Genomic DNA, 21,520 nt, shown 5'->3' with positions numbered 1-21,520 from the left:
CAGACCTGGGGAGGGAAGAGGACAGAGACCCTGGGCAAGACTGAAATGGGTAGAAGGGAGGGCTGGGGGTCAGGGGAGGCAGAGGCAGGTGTTCCCACTTGCGGGAAGGCCCTGGGGCTGATGATCTCTTAACTGGGTTCAGTCATCTGATTTGATCTGGGAAACAGATGGAGCCTGGCCTTTCTCAGAGGGAAGCTCGGCTTAGACATCAGGAATCAGCAGACCTGGCCCCTGTGCTCAGCTGGGCAGTCCAGCTCTCGTAACCCAGAGCTAACAAGCGAGAACCAGGCCAGCACTGCATGGCCTCCCTCCCATGCCTGCCATGCCTGAGCACCTCCGCCACTTCTCGGACCTCTGATGCGCTCTCCCTTGTCCCTGTCCCGCTCTCTGGCATGGGACTCGGTCATCTCCCACAGAAAAGCTCCCCAGCTCTGAGGACATTTAAAGCTCTGCCCAAGGAAGCTTTTAATTCCCTTAAGACCAAGCCAAAAATGAACTGGCTTCAACTAGCTGGGTCTGGGCTGGCCTCTTAATTCAGGAAAACAGGATCCTTAGACAGTCTTTCTGGGAAATTTACAGGGAGGTGGGGGTGTAGCAGGCCCATCACATCCCTTCTCCCTCAGGTTCCAAGGAACAAGTCAGTCAATGCCCTCTGCCCTGCAAGCTCTCCTCAGGGGAGCAGCAGGGAGAGAGAGAATCTGTAGTCTCCTAAGGTCACACAGCACGTCAATCTAGGTCCTCACTGAGCCCGCACGTGCCAGGCCCTGTGGCAGCACATAACATCCATGCTCTCACTCAGTCCATAAAATCCTTCAAGCAGGATTTTTTAACCCCATTTCATAAATGAGGCACCCAGTTCAGAGAGGTTGGATAATCTGGCCCCACTGACCCCGGGAGGAGACATCACCAGGTGGTTTGAGCTGATACCTGTCACCTTCCTCTCAGGCACTCAGGTCCCTGAATTCCCTTCTGGGCTCTGCCTCTCCTCCTGTCCAAGCCTCACAGCCTCCACCAAGGGGCACAAGGTACCACGGAGCTGAGGCAGAGGCAAGGTCCAGAGATCCCATAATCTAGAAGGTTCGGCCTGCTCCCAGGACCCTGCTGATCACCCCACCCACACCCACAGTTGGACCAAGAGCCCGCCAGGGCCACAGTAGGATCCTGACTCCAGGGTTGTGGGGAGTCGGCTCTCCGTTCTGCTCCAGGGACCTCCCACAAAGGAGACTCTCAGGTTCCCTGGGGACCCAGAAGCCTGCTGCCTGCAAGCACTGAGCAGCCCCAGAAAAGGAAAAAGATGAAACAAATTGGTTCTTAAGACAAGCAAAAAGGAATTATAAGAAATCTCAAATTCCTTTTTATCTTGACGGGATTACCCCAAGGATGCTGCAGAAAAAGCAGCACTTAAATAGAGCCCTCAGGCAACAGTTTCTCAACTGCCCAGGCGCCTGAGGGTCCCGCAGTGTCCTGGAGCCAGCCGGCCCCTAGTCGTCCATCATGGAGCTCTTCGCCTCCACGTATTCCAGGGCCTTTGCCTTGACTGCCTGCACATCCTTCTCTGAGCCGTGTTGCTTCTCATAGTCCAGGTAGCGCTTAAAGAAGAATTTCATTCGCTTGGGGGCCAGGCTCAGGTGAATGACCCGCTCGAAGATGTCCCTGGGAGGGAGAGCAGATGGCGTTTGCCTCTTGGTCCCTAGCCACGTGATTCCTGGCTGACCTTCACTCACTGCTCTCAGGCTCTGGAGCACTCCCACTTCTACCTTTATTTTTATTCCTATTATAAACTGTCACGTCCGTGGACAGAGAGAACACCACCCCTGCTTTCCAGAGGAGCAGACTGAGATGCTACAGGGTGGAGTGCCCTGAAGGCACATGGGGAATCAGGACAGAGCTAATGGGACGGGACACCAGTAAGGTGTGGATCTGTGAGGACAGCTCTGCTTAAAACTCACCGAGAGGCGTGGGCGGGTACCAACTCTTTCTGGACCACAGTCCAGCCATCTCTAATCCTCCCTGTCTTGGGGGGATGCTGGTAGTGGTAGGTGAGACCATGCCTGTGAACACTCTCTACTATGAAAGCCAGGCTCAGCATTAATTATGAGGAAAACCCTGTCTCCTGACTCCCAGGCCTGGGGCCAGCCTACCTCCCAGCCGAGGTTTCATCCAGATCGGTGGCTGGCCCCCAAGGTAGAAAAAGAAATTGGAAATGTGAATGCCACAGAACCTGCTGTGTCATGTCAAAGCCATTTTCCACACAGTTAGAGAACTGGGGTGCTGGGAGCTGGTGTGGGGCTAAAACTCCTGAGTGGTCAATGCCCGCCCCCTACCCCGCCACAGAGAATGAGGCCTCAGCCCATCCTCCCCTCTCACCGGGCTTCCTTCTGGCTGCCATGCTTGATGATCATGTCGATGTAAACCGACCAGACATCTGTGCGCTTCGGGTAGATGCTCAGTGTGCTCTCAAAAATGGCTCTGGCGCGTTCCGCATCCCCTAGCTGGAACTCAAGCTGCGCAAACTTGGCGATCACATCCACGTCTGCAGGGAGAGGACGGCTCAGGCATAGAAAGCAGAGAGACATCCTCATCACAACACATGACTCTACAGGCACAGAGTCTGATGCCTGATTTCCTGTCCTTGGGTCCTGAGACCCAGGTGATGACAAGAGGGATGCAGGGGCGGGTTGAGGGCTAAATACACAGATGGGCACTGCTCTACGACTCCCAAACAGCAGACATTCTACTCTCTGGGCCCAGAAGGTGGATGGGGGATGGGAGGTAGGTGTGGGGCAGGCAGGCACAGGCAAAGAATTGATGCTAATCCCTTTTCTGTTCCTCAACCTCTGGAGTTTAGCATTTAAAATGCAACACGAGCACATGTTCAGGAGTATATAATCAACAGAGAGCAAGCTATGTACCCTCCAGAAGGCTTCCCTAAACCAGCCCTTGGATGAAAAGACCCCCATGCCCCTGCCCAGATTCTACTGTGCTCAGGATCTGTGTGGGTGGAAGGAACGAGCACTCACGCTCTTTCTTAGGCAGGCACTCGAGGCCTCGCTGCATCACACGGTGACTGGCCTCCGCCTTTCCCCTCCGCAGAAGGAAGGCGCCGTATTTGACCCAGACAGCTTTCTCCTGCCTGAAACGCTTCAGCATCCGGTTGTAGAGTTCGCCAGCTTCCTGTGGGAAGAATGATGTAAGCTGAGAGAGTGGATGAGAGCAGAGGGGGCAACGACAGAGACAGATGGCTACGCTCGTGGGAAGCTAGCCCTGGGCTCAGGGGCTCCCTCAGTGTCCAGGCCCTGATCCACTATGTGAGGGGAAAGGGCAGGCACCCGGGATGACGAGAGCATGTGCTGGGGAGTCTCCCTCCTAATCCCATGCCGTGAGGAGGTCAAGACTAGAAGAGAGCGCGTGAGCACGATGAGGGCGAGGAGAGACGAAAGGGGCGACTGGGCTACATCGCCTCCCGTCTGTGACACCTCTATTGGTGGCTCAAGGGTGGGGGAAACGACTTCTCCAACCTGAAGACGAGCAAGCCTCGGGCAGGACTGGGCCCAGAGGCAGGGGTTTCCCCCCTCCCCAAGACGTCCCCGCTGCCTCAGGGACTTCCAGGAGCTTGTCTCTGAGTGGCTGAGGCCCCTCTGGAAGCCGGCTGCCTGGCCCAGACCCCTACCTGGAATTTCTCTGACTTGGTGTAAATGTCAGCCAGATGGAGAAAGACCTTCAGAGGCTCATTGTACTGCACGGCCCGCTCGAAGACCTTGGTCAGCGACTCCTGGGAGCCATACATGTTTTCTAGGTTCAGCAGGGCCACCCACACGTTCAGCTTCTCCTGCTCCTCTCTGGAGGGAGAAGAGTCAGCACATGAGTCCATCCTCTCAGCCCCATGAGCCCCCACTCCCAAGTGGGGGGCTAGAGCCACGGCCCCTCCCCAGGCTCCACCCATGTCCTCAGTCCCCAACCCCACAAGCCGGCACTGAGAGCCCCCATCCCCACGCAGCTCATGTAGAAGCAGGAACCCCGATCCATGGCTGTGGGGTCTGAGGCTCCCCTGATTTCTGCCTCCACTCCTGGGAAGGAAATCTACCAAATCTCAAACTGGCCTGAGGTCTGGGCTGGACGGGGCAGAACCTGTGGTCTGAATCTCCCCTCAAACTACGATAATGATGCACAGGAGCACCATCCCTGTTCACTAGCTTTTGGGAAACCTGCTAGAACCTCGGCCTGGAAGATGGTCACACCAGGATTTTCACCCAGGTATGTGGAGAGGCAAGTTTTTCCTCTTCTACTTTTCTCCAAGTGGGGCACCTGAAGTGTAGGGACTCATGGAAATGTGACCCTAGCTCTCTCAGTGAAGAGGACCATGAAATATAAATGAGCAGATCTATGTCACGACCGGCCTCTGAGAGAAAGCCTGTGAAGCCATGGGCCCTGGTGGCAGTCACCCCAACTGCCGCAGGCCTGTGGAGGAAACACGGCCCTCCCTGAGGAAAGACGGGGCCCAAAGCAGGACGGCGGGGCCGGGACCTGAAGGAGATGGTCTTGAGCGCCCTCTCGGCCACGGCCCGGGCCTTCTCGATCTCTGTGGCCTGCAGGTGGAAGGCCATGTACTGCAGCCACAGGAGGGAGCTGCTGGGCGAGCTCAGCACCAGTCGGTCGAAGTCCTCGGCCGACTCTGGCTGTCGCCCAGGATCCATCAGCGCCTCCTCGATGCGGGACAGCTCCTTCTCCGCCTTCTGCTTCTCCAGCTCCCTCTCCTTCTTGCTTTTCTTCTTCTGCTGTGGAAAGCAGAGCAGCAGGTAAGTCGTCTGCTCCTCAGACCCGGAGAGGTCTGCAGTGGAAGCCAGGAGCCTGCAGGGCAGTCTGCGGCTCGGCAATCACTCCCCGCCTGGGACGGCCCCACCCGCCAGAAGAGACACTGAGGCTAGGGCAGAGCATGGGAGCCCAAGGGTCCCTGCAAAAGAGGTGATGCCCTGGAAGATACGGCACCATGGCTTGCTCTGGCTTCTCGTCCTCCTCGCTGTCCGAGCTCTCTCCGTGAGGTGGCAAGGCCGGGGTCAGGGTGTCCAGACCCACATCCCAAACGAAGCCGGAAGACAACTGCAGCCGGGGCGCTTCTGCTGGCCTGGTCAGCTTCTCCTGAGCATCAAAGGCGCGCGTGAGGCCAGCACTGGGCCCAGCGGCCCCTGCTCCCCCACCCCTTCCCACTGGAGGAGGAGGGGCTCCCACCATGCCCAGAAACCTAGAGGTCTACACCAGGCTACACCCTGGTCCACTGGGGAAACTTACAGGAGTGACGAAAAGCTTTCTTTGTAAATAAGTAAACTTAAGTAATAATTTTTTAAGAGCTACATATGCATACACACATTAATGCTAGGACAGAGGTGTGCAGAACGCTCTGAGGGAGGCAGGGAAGCCCTTCCACACCGGTCCTCTGTGGTGTCCTCATTTCTCACTAGGAGACAGTCTCAGACAGGCTGAAAGCCTTTCTTTGCCGGCTCTCCCACCTCCTGACTAATTTAATTTAGCTCCACTTAATAAATGTGAATTAGAATTGACTCTTAAGCCCACTCAACAGTTAAGCAGGGGCCCTGTCCTTGGGACCTGATGACCAACTGAGGAAACTAGCCTCGCCACCTTTTCCTATTTTACAGAAAATGAAGACAAAAAAGGGGTGCTGATGACAGCCCAGTCCTCAGGCGGGAGACCAGGGACCCTCCTCCCGGAGCAGCCCTCCTCCCCAACCCCGCCGCCCCTCACCTTGGGCAACATGCTCATCTCTTCTGCCTCTTCTCCTTCTCGGTAATACACTTCCACACCACTGTCGTCCTCTTCGGACAGGGCAGCTTTCTTCTGCTTCTTGTTCCCGATTTCCTTGGATGACAGGCAGGGACGATGCTGAGTCTTGCTTCTCTCCACGGCCCAGGGGGTGCTTGATCCCTGCCCTCCCAGCAGCACCCAGCGCCCCACCCAAACTCAGCTGCTCTCAGTCCAAGAGGATGCGGCGAGGCAGCTGCTGGTGGCTTCTAGAAGGCTCACCTTCCACGTGAGGGGAGGCCATCTTCCCGAGGGCCCTACCTGCTCACTGCTGGACTCGGGGTGGGGCCGCTTGCCCAGCTTCTTTGCCTGGGGCTTCTGGGGCTCTTTCTTATCCTTGCTGGGTGGCTGCGCCCCCTCTTGCCCCTTCCCAGTTCTCTTCTCTTTCTGTTTCTGCTTCTTCTTCTCCTTTGCTTTTCCCTCGTGGTTTCTCTCCGCGGCCTCCGTTTCCCTGCCCTCTTGCTTTGGAGGTGGCTGTCCCAGGGGGGCAGAAAGCACGTCCTGCTTTCCAGTGGCGTCGGGGAGGAGTGACAGCTCTACCAGGCTCTCCTGATGGTTCAGGCTACGACAGCACGGCAGGGAGAGTGGATGACGAGGACCACACAGTACAGCGGGTCCTGCCCCCACCTGCCCTGGAATCATTCAGTCAGCTTGGGAATGACCCACACATCGTACAACACTTGGCAGAAAAATACAGAGCGTGGCTGTGCTGCCCCTTCCTCCGGCCCCAGCTACAGGTGCTGTGCAAGGAAAAGTACACACCTGCTTTCAGGAACTGAGGCAGAAGGCGCCAAACAAAGGGAGTTCATGGACCACATTTACCATTACCTAGGCCATGATGTTTAAAGTTTACCTCTCAATCTCCTCCCAGAGTTCCCAGAGAAAGGGGTAAGAGAGAGAGAAGGCACCTACCGTAGGACCTTGGCTGTGAGCAGCTTCCCCTCAGGGAGGTGTCTGTCATAAGGAGCGTTCTTGGACTGGTTGTGCTGGGAGACGTGTGGGTGTCGGGCCAAACCCGTAACTGAGGGGCCAAGGCTGACAGGAGAGAGACAAGCATTCCGTGGTCGTAAACATGGCAATGGAGTCCCAGCCAAGCTAGTGCCCGAACCTTCCCAGAGACCCAAGCGGGACAAGGATTTACAACAGACACAAGGTTCTTGGCATTCAACTAAATAAAGAAGGCTTTGTAGACTGGAAAAATCATCCTGCATAACGAAGATATAATTGAAAGGTATTTTTCACCCCATATCAGAGCATCACACCACACAACTCAAAAGCTGCTAGACAGACAGAAGACAATAAGAAAACACAGTAACAGCAGGGGAGGGTGCGGCGTCTGGCACCGGCAGCTCACGGAACGCCTACAAATCGTGACATGCCATATTCTTTGTCCAAAACACCAAACAGAAGAATAATTTAAAACTTTTTTTAAAAGTATGAAAAGACTTGGAATTTAAAACACTGTGGGAACTCAAGAGTCTCCTTCCTTCACGTTCCTTCAGAGATGGTGACTGAGGGAGCAGCGGGGGCCAACCAGGAGAGGCTCCTGGAGGACACAGGGCTGGTCCACGTCCCCAGGCTCCACCTCACTCACCCTACGAGCACGCCGGACGGCTGGACGGACTTCACGAAGCCCCTCAAGAGCTGCCCTTCCTCAAGGTCCTCGATGGAGTTAATCTCTGGATCTGTTATTTTGCTTTTCGTCTCTGGGTTCGTCCTAAAGGAATAAAAAGGCTTACACACATACCTCTAATCCCTTTGCCCACCCTCACCCCTAACTCTCCCGTGATAATGTGCTCAGTCACTCAGTCATGTCAGACTCTGCCAGCCCATGGACTGTAGCCCGCCAGGCTCCTCTGTCCATGGAATCTCCCAGACAAGAATATTGGAGCCCCTTGCCATTTCCTGCTCCAGGGGATCTTCCCCACCCAGGGATCAGGCCCACATCTGCTGCATCTCCCTCACTGGTGGGAGGATTCTTCACCACCACGCTACCTGGGAAGACCTCCTGTGGTAACAACTCTTTGTAAGAATGTGACTCTGGACCTGTCAGTAGGACATCGCCTGAAGAGCCCAGCCCCACCTTCTCCTGAAGTCCTGTCAGCTCTGGACAGCGCTAACGGTAACAGGGAGAGGATGGTCAAGCCAGAGGGAGGTCAAGCCTCATAAATGTCCATTTCAAACCATGACTTCAGGCCAAACCACTTGACGGCACTCGCCCCTGCTGTGTAACCCTGGGGGCTACATCACCTCCCTTCACCAGGACCACCAACAGGCAAGCCCAAGCCCCACTCTGGATGTCTGCACCTTTCCCTGGGAAACAAGAGCCTGAGCAGACAGGTTCTTCTACAGTTAGAATGTCCTCAGCTTTTCTGGATAAAAACAGGGCCAGGCATAAAGGAGGTGAGTGGTGAGGCAAGCTGGGAGGCCCAAAGCCCTGTCAGATCCACGCAGCCTCTCCTCAGTCCTCTGGGAGGTTCTTCCCCGATTCTTGTCCCGATGACACAGACACTCACCTGGATGATCTCAGCGACAAAGTCAATACAGGGGTCGCAGCGGACAGGACATAACACCTAGAATGGGAACAAAGGAGAAGGCAATGCAGACCCCAGCAGCTTGGGAGACGGGAGAGGGCCTCGGCTTCCTCTCACAAGGCTGAGCAACAGGCGAGAGTGAGGGCTCTGCTCTTCAGCTTGCTGACCACCTGCTGAGGGACTCGGGACAAGGCCCTTCTCTGGGCCTCAGTCCATCAGGTAAAAGCAGCGCTACTTGCTCTTCTCACCCAAGAACGGTGCTGGCAGGAGGAAACCAGAGGACACGAGAGCCCTCTGGAAGGCATGCAGAGCCACGTGGGGAACACGCAGGAGATGAGACCTGCCCCGTGTCACGAGTTTGGAGGGTTTGATCTCGTGGAGAGACTCACCCAGGGAACCGTGGCAGGGACGGCCCAGGACCACTGCGGATTCACAGTTCAGAGGCGGCCCCCCGAGTGAGACCTAAGCGGGGAAGGCTTCTTCGGGGAAAGTAGGGTTTACTCTTGCTAGGGGGCTTCCACACTCACATCACAGAAAATAGCAAGTAACCACCCAAAGTTACAGGGTAGAGAATCTTACCAGGAGGAAGGGTCTCAGCAACAATACAGCCCAAATCCTCCCACGATGGCATCTGTGTTTCCCACCAGGGCATCACAGCCCTTAAGGCAGGGAAGGAGCTGAAGGGACTGTCTGCCTTTAGGGAGTTAACTTATAAGTCAAGGAACTACAACTGAACACTACTCATATGCTTAACTATAAGGTTATTTTAAAAATATATTTTGCTGAAAATAGAAAAATCACATCTGTATTTTGTAAGCCTAAAGAAAAGAAATGATTCTGGATTTCTCTGTGACATTCTTCTTCTCCTAGGCCCTGGGCATTTTTGTGCTGTTGAGCTCTGGCAAGTGGCTGAGAATGAAGGCAGGTGCTGGTGGCTGGGACACTCGAGATGGGAAAGAGCAATTATTGCTTTCCAGTCTCACCCTCCGGAAGGTGCCTACTCCATTGCTGGATAATTGTGTGTGACTGTCAGAAAAGTACATATTGTACCAAGCTGAAATATGCCTCTCCAATGCTAGTTTATTCAGGCTATAAAATGGTTTCAAAACTCTGTGCATCCAAAATAGTTAATCAAGCAACTTGACCAAGCAAAGCACAGAACAAATGTAAACAGCCAACAACCATGAAAAATGGCCAGTAAGAGAAATTCAAGTTAAATTAAGAGATCACTCTGGGCCTATTCAGTGGCAAAGATTAAAAATTAAGAATATCCAGTGTTAGATAAAATTAAGTCCCAGTGTCAAGACTTCCCTGGTGATCCAGTGGTTAAAACTCTGTACTCCCAATGCAGGGAACATGGTTTTGATCCCTAGTTGGGGAAATAAGATCCCACATGCCACACAGAAAAAATACCCAGTGTTGACAGAGGTGTGAAATATGAACAGACACATTAACTGTTAATAGAAATAAAATTCAGCACAGTCCTTTTAGAAGATACTTTGGCAAGATGTTTAACATTATTTAACCCATCAATTTTACTTCTAGAAATTTATTTCACACACATACTTGCACTAGTATCCAAACATATGTGCAAACATACTGACTTCAACATTACTGTCCATCAACAGAATTATTTACATAAACTGAGTTTAAAAAAACACAAAATGCAACTCAAAAAAAAATGATAAAAGTAAGGTAAAAGAACAAGGAAGTTTTCAAAATACTAGCATAGGAAAGAAAAAGTGCATGAGTCACTGCTATTAAGAAAAAGCAAGTTGCAGAACAGTATAGAAAATTAAATTCTACTATTACATAAGGGAAAATTATAACTACATATATTAGAGTCTTGAAAGAAATCAAAGCAAAAGTGATGGAGAAACAGAGGAGCAACAGCAATGTTCAGTTTCCATCTTATATGCTATTTTTTTTCTGGTACAAAACCACACACCTATAATTAAAAAAAATCAAAACCCCAAAAATCCCCACCAATCCCACAGATAGTGGGGAAAAGGAAAAGAATCCAGCCTACCTGACAATCTGCTGTGGGACGAAGTCTTCCAGGTGTGTCTCTGAGTAGGAGTCACTTACATGAAACATACTGACTCTTCCAACCCTCCCAAAGGGGAAGGAGACGGTCAGCCCCTCCTTGGGCGTCACCTTCACCACACGGCCCATGGCCACTTCCCCCTTCTTGAGTTTGTGAGGACCTGGCAGGACAATGAACCAGATTCAGGGAAAAAGAAGTGAGCCAAGAAAGAAGCTGAGACAGTAGCCAACCAGAGGCTGGCGGGAGGTGAAGGTGTCTGGGCTCAGGGTGTCTAGGATGAGTGGACCGGAATAATCACACAGACCCAGACCACTGTACCACGTGGTCAAGGATGCCAGGGCCGAGTGTTGGATGACCCTTTCTGAGAGACCTAAGAAAAACAACTGTAGGTAAAGGTGTCTCAGACACAGGCCACAGAGCAAAGCTCCTGGAGAAAAGCTGTTCCAAGGACACAGCCTCTGCACTAGACTTTCTGAGGATGCCAACATCCACGGCATCCTTCAACCTGGGCGATGACTAAGACCTTCTCCCAACCCTTTCCACCCCCTCCCTTCCTTGACCAGGTCCCATTTCATCACCACACCTATGAGTGAAAGACACAAGAAGGCCTTGGAGGACTCTGCTGGGCCAACCACGGTGGCCTTCAGGGCCTGGCCAATCTGGAACTTCTTATCTGGATGTTTCAGAACCTAGAAGGACAAAAAATTTCCTTTGATGTTTGAAGAAAGGCTGTCATTTATCTAAAACCACAGTACAGTAAGTATCCCCTATGGGACGGTTCCCTGTCCCCACTGTGAGCACACACCAAGGATTAAGTCGAGCTCAGGGAGCTGGGGTTTCCTCTCCAGGCATCTCAGGCACACTGACCTTGAAGCTAAGAGAAGTGAGCAACAAGGGAATTCTCCCTCGGATGTCTGGAGCAATCTCCACCTCGAGCCATTTCTTAACCATGTTGTACTAGGAGGGAAAAAAAAAACAAGAGGAGAAATGGAATGGGGCAGATACAAGCATCTCTTCTTTTCCTTTCACTAAAACAGACACTTCTAAAATCACACTGAAAGGGCCCTAATTCTACATTTTCCCAAGTAACAGGAACTCACCCCCACGGCCCAATGCCCCTGCCCACCCTCCACTTCTCACAGGCTTTACTCAGTCTAGCTCAGAGTCCCCACCAGCACAGCAGAACACACATCCCTCCTGGTGCCTCGGCTGATCAGGAGGCAGAAAAGGCCTCAGAGGTAACGTCCTCAAGCAGCAGAACCAATCCCACTGACCTCGTAGCCGCCTCTAAGCTCAGTTGTACACAGTGAGTTAGCAGCCTTCAGGGACTAACATCTCATTTCTAAATCAGTTTAGATTTTTTGACTGACACAGTGCTCTACCCTAAATATACACCCCAATTTTCAAGTCAACCCAGTAAAACATTTATCAAGCAGCCACTACACACGGCATGATAGTGATAACAGCCAGGCCCTGCCTTCAGAGAGATTACAGTCTGCAAAAAGTAAGTTGAGTGAGTATGCAAATAACTAGAGCAGAAAGCAACACACAGGAGTATACAGCCTCTATAGGAGAACTAGTAAGAAGGGAAGGTTATCTGTGCTAGACCTTGAATTATAGGCAATGGGAAGAAACAGTACCCCAGTGTAGAAATAAAGAAGGGAAAAAAGAGGTTTTCAGCATGACCGGTACTCCAGATTCACGAGGTCAGATCATAAAGAGTCCTTTTTTTTGGCCACTTACGGATCTTAGCCCCCAACCAGGGATCAAACCCATACCCCTGGCAGTGGAAGTGAAAAGTCCTAAGCACTGGGCCACCAGGGAATTCCCTCTGAAGAACCTTAAATATTACTCTAAGGCATCTTGGGTTTATGAATATCTACAGACAAAAAGTAACTAAAGGCATCAAGCATCATGGACATAATTAGACAGATGCTCATGCAGGAAGATTCTGGCAGCACTGAAGAGGAGTTATCCCTCAAGGTCAAGCCCAGACAGACCTTGACCTTCTCTCTGATATATTCTAACCAGTATAGTTCTCACTGATCTCTTCCCTTTACTCAACTACGATTCCACTTAGGGTTTGAAGACATAATCTGACACCCAATTTACATATTGTTTTACACTGTTCCTGAGCTTTATGAAAGGCAAAAATCTAAAATCCAATACTTTATTTCAAATAAAATTTTTTATTTCTTGTATGTTCTGATAAAACTTTATTTGTGGACACGGAAATGTGAATTTTACATTATTTAAAATAAAGTACTGGATTAAAATTCTAGCTCTATGATGTATTTTTCTGTCTATTTTGTACAAGAAATCTACAAATACATAGAACTGTGAGTTGCTTGCTGTTTGGAAGCCATAAATTTAGCTCCTTGAACAGACCACATGTTTTCTAGGAGCAGAGGGCTTTACCATCTCCCACACATCAGCAAGGCAGCAAACACAGAATCAAAGCCTAGTGCAAATGGTCATTGCCAGTTCCTCCCCCCTTTCTTCTATAAGAAAGACAGCACTGCATTGCAGGGCATGCACTTCTCACCTTCTTCAAGAAGCAAGTCACAGTCTGACCAGGCTGATACTGTTTAATCTTCTCCAAGGGGCTTACAGAGTGAGTGTTGAGAGTAGTATGGCCATCCTCCTTCAGCTCACTGTTTGCAGAAAGGCAATGGAAAGAGTAAACCAATCTCTGTAAGCTTCTAGCTTGAGACCATCTCCCCCAACTGGCCTTGGATTAATTTTACTGGACTCCCCTAACACATACACACCAACCATGCACACCCCCATTTCTGTTCATAAACAGGAATGAATGTTCACAATACCTGCATGAAAGTTAATCCTTTCCAACTCACTCACCTAGGTATGAACAAACTACAAAGTAGGTAGCCAACAATGATCTTCATAAGTGTAGAAAATGAAATGACCTTCCTTATTTCAATGCCTGAGCTACCACTTTACTGTTTGCAGAACTGCTTTCACAGATGAATGTGACTACACTCTCATGTGTGACTCAAACAGGAAAGATACTGCTGCTGCTGCTAAGTCGCTTCAGTCGTGTCCGACTCTGTGCGACCCCATAGACGGCAGCCCACCAGGTTCCCCGTCCCTGGGATTCTCCAGGCAAGAACACTGGAGTGGGCTGCCATTTCCTTCTCCAATGCATGAAAGTGAAAAGTGAAAGTAAAGTTGTTCAGTCGTGTCCGATTCTTAGCGACCCCATGGACTGCAGCCCACCAGGCTCCTCTGTCCACGGGATTTTCAAGCAAGAGTACTGGAGTGGGGTGCCATTGCCTTCTCCAAGGAAAGATACTATTAAACTCATTTTATGCTACAGACCCAGGAACTCAAGTCAGAGCTTCTGACTCAAAAATTCAGGGCTCTGTCCTGTGCTACTCTGGCATTACCACTTTCTTGATTCTCTTTGTCTATGCAGAAAAGCAACGAGGAGATGTGGTCTGAAAATTATCAGTCTACAAATCACTTCAACGGAAGCAAAGAACTCCTACCATTCCAACCTAGCCCAGCTTACCCATCCAAATTTCTAAAACAAAACAGAACTCGTCAATAACATGGTACAAGTAACACTAGTAAAACTGTAACATATAATAGCCAAATACTGGTGAATATAAAAACCACAGGAAACTCATATACAAATAAAGCTGAAATACAGATATCCTATGAACTTTGAGAATATGGTACTAAGTGAAATAAACCAGTCACAGAAGGACTATGCATGACTCCACCTACATGAGGCATCTAAAGACATCAAACTCAAACTCAAAGAAACAGAAAGTAGAATGATGGTTGCAAGAGGCTGGGAGGTGAGCAGGAAATGAATGGGTATAGAGTTTTAGTTAATGCAAGATGAAAAAGTTTAGAGATCTGTTTACAACACATGCATATAGCTAACAATATGCTAAGAGGGTAAATTTACGTTGTGCTTTCACCACAATAAAAAAAAATTTGAAAAAAGATTAGAACACAGATAAATACAAAGAAAAGCCCATATGAAGACACTGGGAGGAGAGAGCCATCTGCAAGCTGAGACAGGCCTCAGAAGCACAAACCCTACTGATACCTTTGTCTCAGACCAAAAGTCTCCAAAATCATGAGAAAATAGATGTCTGCTGTTTAAGCTAAAAGAAAAAAATTAAAAATAAAACACAAACACACATTACAAATATGTGTTATCTTTTTTCTTTTTCCCAAATTATTTTAATTTACCTTTCTCTCAAAAAAAAAAAAAAAGCAGCCATAACTACATTAATGCCAAGAGAAAACTCAGCGACTAGCAGGAATTCCCAAGACACACATAAAGACTCCTGAACCGTCTGCTCTCCTAACTGCAGCCCCTCCAAAGGAGTAATTAATTGATCAGGAAACATCTCATCTAGTTTGAGAGACCTTCACCCACCCTGAACTCTGCTCCAAGATGTAGGACATTCTCTTTGTGCATGAGATCTCCATATCTAAGTGGGAATGAAAATACTGCATTTTGAAAATAAGCATTTGTCAAGTTAGTCAACACCATCGATTAAACAAATGTTTTCCCTCCTGACTTCAAGATGCATAATTTTAAACAAAGGCATTTGAGAAACACAGCAGTTATACCATTGTGTTTATACTATGCTTCTCAGAGGCGCTGATTAAAATAAAATAATTAACAATACAACACAGGTGCACGGAGGAGGTGCAAGATGTGCTCGAGTTTTGCCTGTCCACCTGTCTGTCTGTCACTGTAGCTCTCCACCCCCATCTCCTCAATGCAAGGCACTCGTTTCCTGGCTTGACCCACACTGCCACAGCACTGTGAGCATCTGGTGCTCAGGGTCCAGAAGTATGTCCCTATCTCAGACACAAGCCCTCTCAGCACTGTTCCACTTCTCTTCTGATCCCTTTGGGATGCTGAGCAAACCTTAACCTCAGAAAGCTGTTTAAGCTGTCCTGTCCCTGCATGACATCCTAGGCACATAAGACTTACAGCCTGGATGGATGGGGGCACGACTGCAGAAGTACTGGCAGTACTGTGGGTCTAACTTCACTCACGGATGGCCTGTCCAGTTACAAGAGGCTGGGTTTTGCTGTTTTTTTTTTTTTTTGATTGTGGGAAGCAGAAGCAGACAGGCCCACAGATCAACATGCTTAAGATTCTCTGAAAGAATGACCCCAGACAAACTGGATCCACCACTACACGGAACTACCAGTTCTACCAGTCTACTACCAGTTCTACTAGCGCACTCAGCATCCCTTGTGGAACATCCCTTTGCATAATCCACCAGAGTATGACCTAAAATTTTCAGTCAACAAGCAGTAGTCCACTCAAAGAACAAGTATTCTTGGCTACACGGTGTATGTTTAGGAATTAGTGAGTTCTAGAATACTAGGTTCAAATAGATTCCAGGGATTAGATCTGATAGACGAGTGCCTGAAGAACTATGGACGGAGGTTCGTGACATTATACAGGAGGCAGTGATCAAGACCATCCCCAAGAAAAAGAAATGCAAAAAGGCAAATAGGTTGTCTGAGGAGGCCTTACAAAAAGCAGTGAAAAAAGAAGCGAAAGGCAAAGGAGAAAAGATACACCCATTTGAATGCAGAGTTCCAAATAACAAGGAGAGATAAGAAAGCCTTCCTCAGTGATGAATGCAAAGAAATAGAGGAAAGCAATAGAATGGGAAAGAAAAGAGATCTCTTCAAGAAAATTAGAGATACCAAGGGAACATTTCATGCAATGTGTACATTAAAGGACAGAAATGGTATGGACCTAGTGGAAGCAGAAGATATTAAGAAGAGGTGGCAAGAATACACAGAAGCACTATAAAATATCTTCATGACCCAGATAACCATGATGGCATATGATCACTCACCTAGAGCCAGACATACTGGAATTCAAAGTCAAGTGGGCCTTAGGAAGCATCACTACGAACAAAGCTAGTGGAGGTGATGCAATTCCAGTTGAGCTATTTCAAATCCTAAAAGATGATGCTGTGAAAGTGCTGCACTCAATATGCCAGCAAATTTGGAAAACTCAGCAGTGGCCACAGGACTGGAAAAGGTCAGTTTTCATTCCACTCCCAAAGAAAGGCAATGCCAAAGAATGCTCAAACTACCACACAATTGTACTCATCTCACACACTAGTAAAGTAATGCTCAAAATTCTCCACGCCAGGTTTCAACAGTATGTGAACCATGAAATTCCAGATGTTCAAGCTGGTTTTAGAAAAGGCAGAGGAACCAGAGATCAAATTGCCAACATCCGCTGGATCATGGAAAAAGCAAGAGAGTTCCAGAAAAACATTTATTTCTGCTTTATTGACTATGCCAAAGCCTTTGACTGTGTGGATCACAACAAACTGTGGAAAATTCTTACAAGAGATGAGAATACCAGACCACTTTATCTGCCTCCTGAGAAATCTGTATGAAGGTCAAGAAGCAACAGTTAGAACTGGACATGGAACAACTGACTGGTTCCAAATCAGGAAAGGAGTATGTCAAGGCTGTATACTGTCACCCTGCTTATTTAACTTATATTAGAGTACATCATGAGAAATGCTGGACTGGATGAAGCATAAGCTGGAATCAAGATTGCCAGAAGAAATATCAATAATCTCAGATATGCAGATGACACCACCCTTATGGCAGAAAGCGAAGAAGAACTAAAGAGCCTCTTGAAAGTGAGAGTGAAAAAGTTGGCTTAAAACTCAAAATTCAAAAAAAAAAAAAACCCTCAACATTCAGAAAACTAAGATCATGGCATCAAGTCCCATCATTCCACAGCAAATAGATGAGGAAATAGTGACAGACTTTATTTTTTTGGGCCCCTAAATCACTGCAGATGGTGATTGCAGCCATGAAATTAAAAGATGCTTGCTCCTTGGAAGAAAAGCTATGACCAACCTAGACAGCATATTAAAAAGCAGAGACATTACTTAGCCAAAGGTCAAGGCTATGGTTTTTCCAGTAGTCATGTATGGATGTAAGAGTTGGACTATAAAGAAAGCTGAGCACCGAAGAATTGATGCTTTTGAAGAATTGATGCTTGAGAGTCCCTTGGACTCCAAGGAGATCCAACCAGTCCATCCTAAAGGAAATCAGTTCTGAATACTCATTGGAAGGACTGATGCTGAAGCTGAAATTCCAATACTTTGGCCACCTGATGTGAAGAACTGCCTCATCTGAAAAGACTCTGATGCTGGGAATGATTGGAGGCTGGAGGAAAAGGGGACAACAGAGGATGAGGTGGTTGGATAGCATCACCAACTCAATGGACATGAGTTTTTTAGTAAGCTCCGGGAGTTGGTAATGGACAGTGAAGCCTGGCGTTCTGCAGTCTACGGGGTCGCAAAGAGTTGGACACGACTGAATGACTGAACTGAACTGAGAATACTAGGTTGAGAGCAAAAATATTTCTTTTTGTCAAACGTCAACAGACAGACTTGGAATCAGCCTTTAAATTGATACTTAAACTCTGAATACAGCTTTCACATTGATTTTCATATAATCTCTCTAATTTAGCTATACTGAGAAACCAGACAAATCTCTCTTCTGAAGACAAAAAAGACAACCTGGACAGAGAGAGGCAAAATAAGTCACAACACTGACTGAATTAAGACTAAGAATTCAGGTTCCTGACTCCAAAGCCTATGCTCTATCTACGGAACCACTGGAGCTCCCCTCACCTTGGCCGAACACTCAACTCTGGGATGGTTCGAATAAATCTGGGATGACTTATTGGGAGAAACCTGGAAAAGAAATAAAGTCAGATCAATTCTCTTATTCTCTGTCACACTATAATCTGGAGATCAGAATTTTTAACTTCACACCCAACCGAGCTTAAAAAAACCACCCATTCCACCGGCACACCGCCCCCTGGTAACATCAGGCTTGATGGTTTCCATTCTCAATGTCTGAGTCAACGTTCAGAAATTAGCTCATCTGATCTTTTGGGATTATCATATTAAAGCCTGAAATGAATTTTCCTTACAGACAATATACTCCAACTCTTTCATTCTAAATGAGGCCTAGAGAGAATAAATGATTTACTGAAGTTCCCACAGGTACTGAAATTAATATGCAAATTATTGGCTAGCCTTAGAATTCTTCTTTGGTTTTCTTATAGCAAGGACTTCTGCAGCAATAACATAACTGTGACTCGATTTAAAGTAAATGAATACAATTAAGGTATGTACTGGGGAGTGGATTATAGTAACTGCTGATATATACCGAGCAATAACTATGTGTCAGACAGCCCAGCAGGCACACTCGGGGCCGGTGTCCTTTTCCAGTCGTCGCGATGGCCCTACAAGGTAGTCACTACTTCACAAATTAGGAAAATAAACTGAGAGCCAAGGAATTGTTTAACTCGTGGTCGTGTAATTTTAAGTGGCAAATCTGGAATTCAACCCAGATCTGACTTTAAATGACTGCTCTTAACCACTACCTTATACACCATTAAAAAACAGAGAGAGACAAAGGGACTCTTTGGTGAATACTTTGGTGAACTAAAAGAAAATCTGACATATGCACGATTTTTGGAACCTGCCCCAGTTCCCATCCCTTCTCCCACAATTACAACAAGCTCTCCTCAAAGCCAGACCCTCTGCATAAATAAAAACAAAGCTGAAAAAAAAAAGCCAGCCCCTCGCCCTAAGCTTCCATACTTGAAGGTCTTCATGTCTCTCCCGCCAATCACTCGGGCAGTGACTTTCTTCCCAACTTTCAGCTTGGCAGTAGGAGACGTGCCCACTGGAACATCATCTAGAATGTGGGAGGCATGGATGCAGCCAATGATGCCGTCTTCCAGGGTCACAACCACATGGGTAGGCTTAATGGACTTGACAGTCCCCGTGACCATGTCCCCAATGGACAGGGTGTGCTTCTTTACAGTTCCTATGACCAGGGCCGGATCCACTTCCTCGTCCTCGTCAACTGTCTCTGAGTCCTTCCGGGTCTGTCTCATGGTCCTCTTCGCAGCTGGCCCCTCAACGGCTAAAAGGAGACCGGTCACTCCTGGTTCTGTGGTCTGGAGGGTTAGGGAGACGCCTTGCCCCACTTGCAACTTCTCTGAGTCAAAGCGGAAGGTGTCGTTCAGGTGAGAGGTCAGGGAGAAAGCGGCGAGGTGGCCAGTTTCTACCAAGGAGGCGACAGCAAAGGACTCCTCCAAGTGCTGCACAATGGCCTGGAGGTCACTGCCTTTCTTCAGCTGGAAAACAGAAAACCACCATCCCTGCTTCTTACAGAGCACAAGAACTCATTCCTCACCCACTGGGCAGGGTGTGACTGAGGAAGCCCTCTGAGTCCCGGGGACCCAAGGCTCACGTGAGCTGGAGCAAACTAGCCTCCACTCCCTGGACCCAGTTTCCCCTCCTGTATTCTGAGGCTGTCGACATGATCACACTCAAGGAACTATGTCAGGATCGCCTGGAGTTAGCTTCTGTTTTGAATTCAGATTCCTAGTCCTGTCCTACAACTGGCAAAAGCAGAACTTTATAGGTGACTCTGATGTACAGCCAGGTGACCGCTAACTGTGCTCCAGCTTTAACACAACACTGTGGTTCCTGCTCTCCTAGTCCTGCAGCTCTCCACCCAATGTTTTCACTCAGCCAACGAGAGTCACTACCGACAGCTTCCTATGTACGAGGATGTAGCCTATCCTTCCCCATCATCCAACCTGTGCTCATGCCTTTACACGAGAGCCAGCTTCACTCAGATGATAAAATGGAAATGGGGCCTACTAGAAAGCTAGTATGCATGCATACTAACTTGCTTCAGTCGTGTCCGACTCTTTGCGACCCTCTGACAGTAGCCCACCAGGCTCCTCTGTCCATGGAGATGCTCCAGGCAAGAATGCAGAAGAGGGTTGCCGCGCCCTCCTCCAGGGGATCTTCCCGACCCAGGGATGGAACCTGCATCTCTTATGTCTCCTGCATTGGCAGGGAGGGTCTTTACCACTAGTGCCACCTGGGAAGCCCTGTTAGAAAGCTTAGTGAGGGGTTAATACTGTTTGCTACTTCTCTTTGTGTCTCAAAGTCTCAAAATTAGAAGCAACTAGAGGTTAAGGATTACATCTATATAATCCTCTGTAACATACCCTATGCAATGAGAAGCTTAATAAGTACTTCAGAAAATGATGAAATATATGTGTCATCTGCAGAGAAAATGAGAAAGCTCTCATTTTGAGAGCTTCCTTGAAGCTATACTTTGCCCACACAAAGTGGACAGAGTGGGTGCAGATGAACAGCCTGGAGTCAGACTACCCACAGACATGCTCTGTTTGGTTCACATGATGTTTAAAAAAGAGTTTCTAACATTTCCCACACCTATTTCAAGAAAAAAAAAATTAAATCCTGGCTTCTCTTAAAACTCAATGCCTTAGCAACACTAGCCCAGATGCTCTCGCGTGGCACCAAGCAGACAGTGGCCTCCACTCCTCTGCATGGACTCCTCAGTCCGTCAGTCCTACAGTCGCCACCTTGCCTGCTGCTCTCCTCTACGACACCAGCTGGGCCCTAATCAGGATGACCTCATGATTCATCCGCCTGAACTAGAGTGGACGTCATTGCTACTGACGAGCACACCAGGGCAATTCCCGGGCTCTCCCGTGGTTGTGACCTGTGATGTCACCGCCAGGGCCTGGGTTCAATCCCCGGTCAGGGAACCAAGATCTGGCAAGCCACACAGCTTAGTCAAAAAAACAAAAACAAAAAAACCAAGCACACCAGACGACAGGTATACCTGGGAATGACCCAAACAAATCCAGGCACATAGTTACCCTGTGTACAAGCATCTGCAGAGCATGTGGGGTTGAAGGGGTGGAGGTGCCTCTGAAATCATGGCAACGAAGTCCACAATCAACAAGCTTACCTTTTTAGCTTTTCTATTCACCAAATCGTGGCAGAGGGAAACATGTACTTCCAACTTCAGCATATCAACGTTTAAGATCACAGCCTTCTTTTTCTGCCCAGGCTCCAGCTCCTGCCCTGCAGTGCAGAACCACACACAATGTGATCACCCTCCTGGAGCCGGGGAGCGGGGAAGAAGACAGCATCTCCCCAACCGCCCTGCAGCCCTTAGGCACAAAACAGAAGAGGACCTATGTCCTGGGTCTACACGGGTTAGGGAA

The 21,520-nt window shown here is 48.7% G+C and overlaps 1 protein-coding gene across 3 annotated transcripts in view; it reads right to left on the bottom strand.

The window, feature by feature from the left end:
* Nucleotides 1-1,331: 1,331 nt before the first annotated feature.
* Nucleotides 1,332-21,520, bottom strand: part of PDCD11 (programmed cell death 11) — a 41,170-nt gene continuing 20,981 nt past the window's right edge. For 2 of the 3 annotated variants that reach the window (XM_061403327.1, XM_061403328.1), the window contains exons 19-36: nucleotides 21,262-21,377; nucleotides 19,059-19,600; nucleotides 18,078-18,140; nucleotides 12,941-13,049; nucleotides 11,263-11,352; nucleotides 10,979-11,084; nucleotides 10,378-10,555; nucleotides 8,331-8,387; nucleotides 7,409-7,531; nucleotides 6,727-6,849; nucleotides 6,076-6,376; nucleotides 5,758-5,871; nucleotides 4,987-5,136; nucleotides 4,525-4,775; nucleotides 3,671-3,839; nucleotides 3,021-3,174; nucleotides 2,368-2,533; nucleotides 1,332-1,653 (exon numbers count right to left, since the gene is read on the bottom strand). In XM_061403327.1, coding sequence (XP_061259311.1) covers nucleotides 1,482-1,653; nucleotides 2,368-2,533; nucleotides 3,021-3,174; nucleotides 3,671-3,839; nucleotides 4,525-4,775; nucleotides 4,987-5,136; nucleotides 5,758-5,871; nucleotides 6,076-6,376; nucleotides 6,727-6,849; nucleotides 7,409-7,531; nucleotides 8,331-8,387; nucleotides 10,378-10,555; nucleotides 10,979-11,084; nucleotides 11,263-11,352; nucleotides 12,941-13,049; nucleotides 18,078-18,140; nucleotides 19,059-19,600; nucleotides 21,262-21,377 — 2,984 coding nt within the window. In that variant the 3' untranslated portion in view covers nucleotides 1,332-1,481. The remainder of the gene's footprint in view (nucleotides 1,654-2,367; nucleotides 2,534-3,020; nucleotides 3,175-3,670; nucleotides 3,840-4,524; nucleotides 4,776-4,986; nucleotides 5,137-5,757; nucleotides 5,872-6,075; nucleotides 6,377-6,726; nucleotides 6,850-7,408; nucleotides 7,532-8,330; nucleotides 8,388-10,377; nucleotides 10,556-10,978; nucleotides 11,085-11,262; nucleotides 11,353-12,940; nucleotides 13,050-18,077; nucleotides 18,141-19,058; nucleotides 19,601-21,261; nucleotides 21,378-21,520) is intronic. The other variant, XM_061403329.1, reaches the window with a different exon arrangement.

Source organism: Bos javanicus, chromosome 26 (assembly GCF_032452875.1).
Source record: "Bos javanicus breed banteng chromosome 26, ARS-OSU_banteng_1.0, whole genome shotgun sequence".
Taxonomy (NCBI): Eukaryota; Metazoa; Chordata; class Mammalia; order Artiodactyla; family Bovidae; genus Bos; species Bos javanicus.
This window is presented reverse-complemented; position numbering and strand designations above follow the sequence as displayed.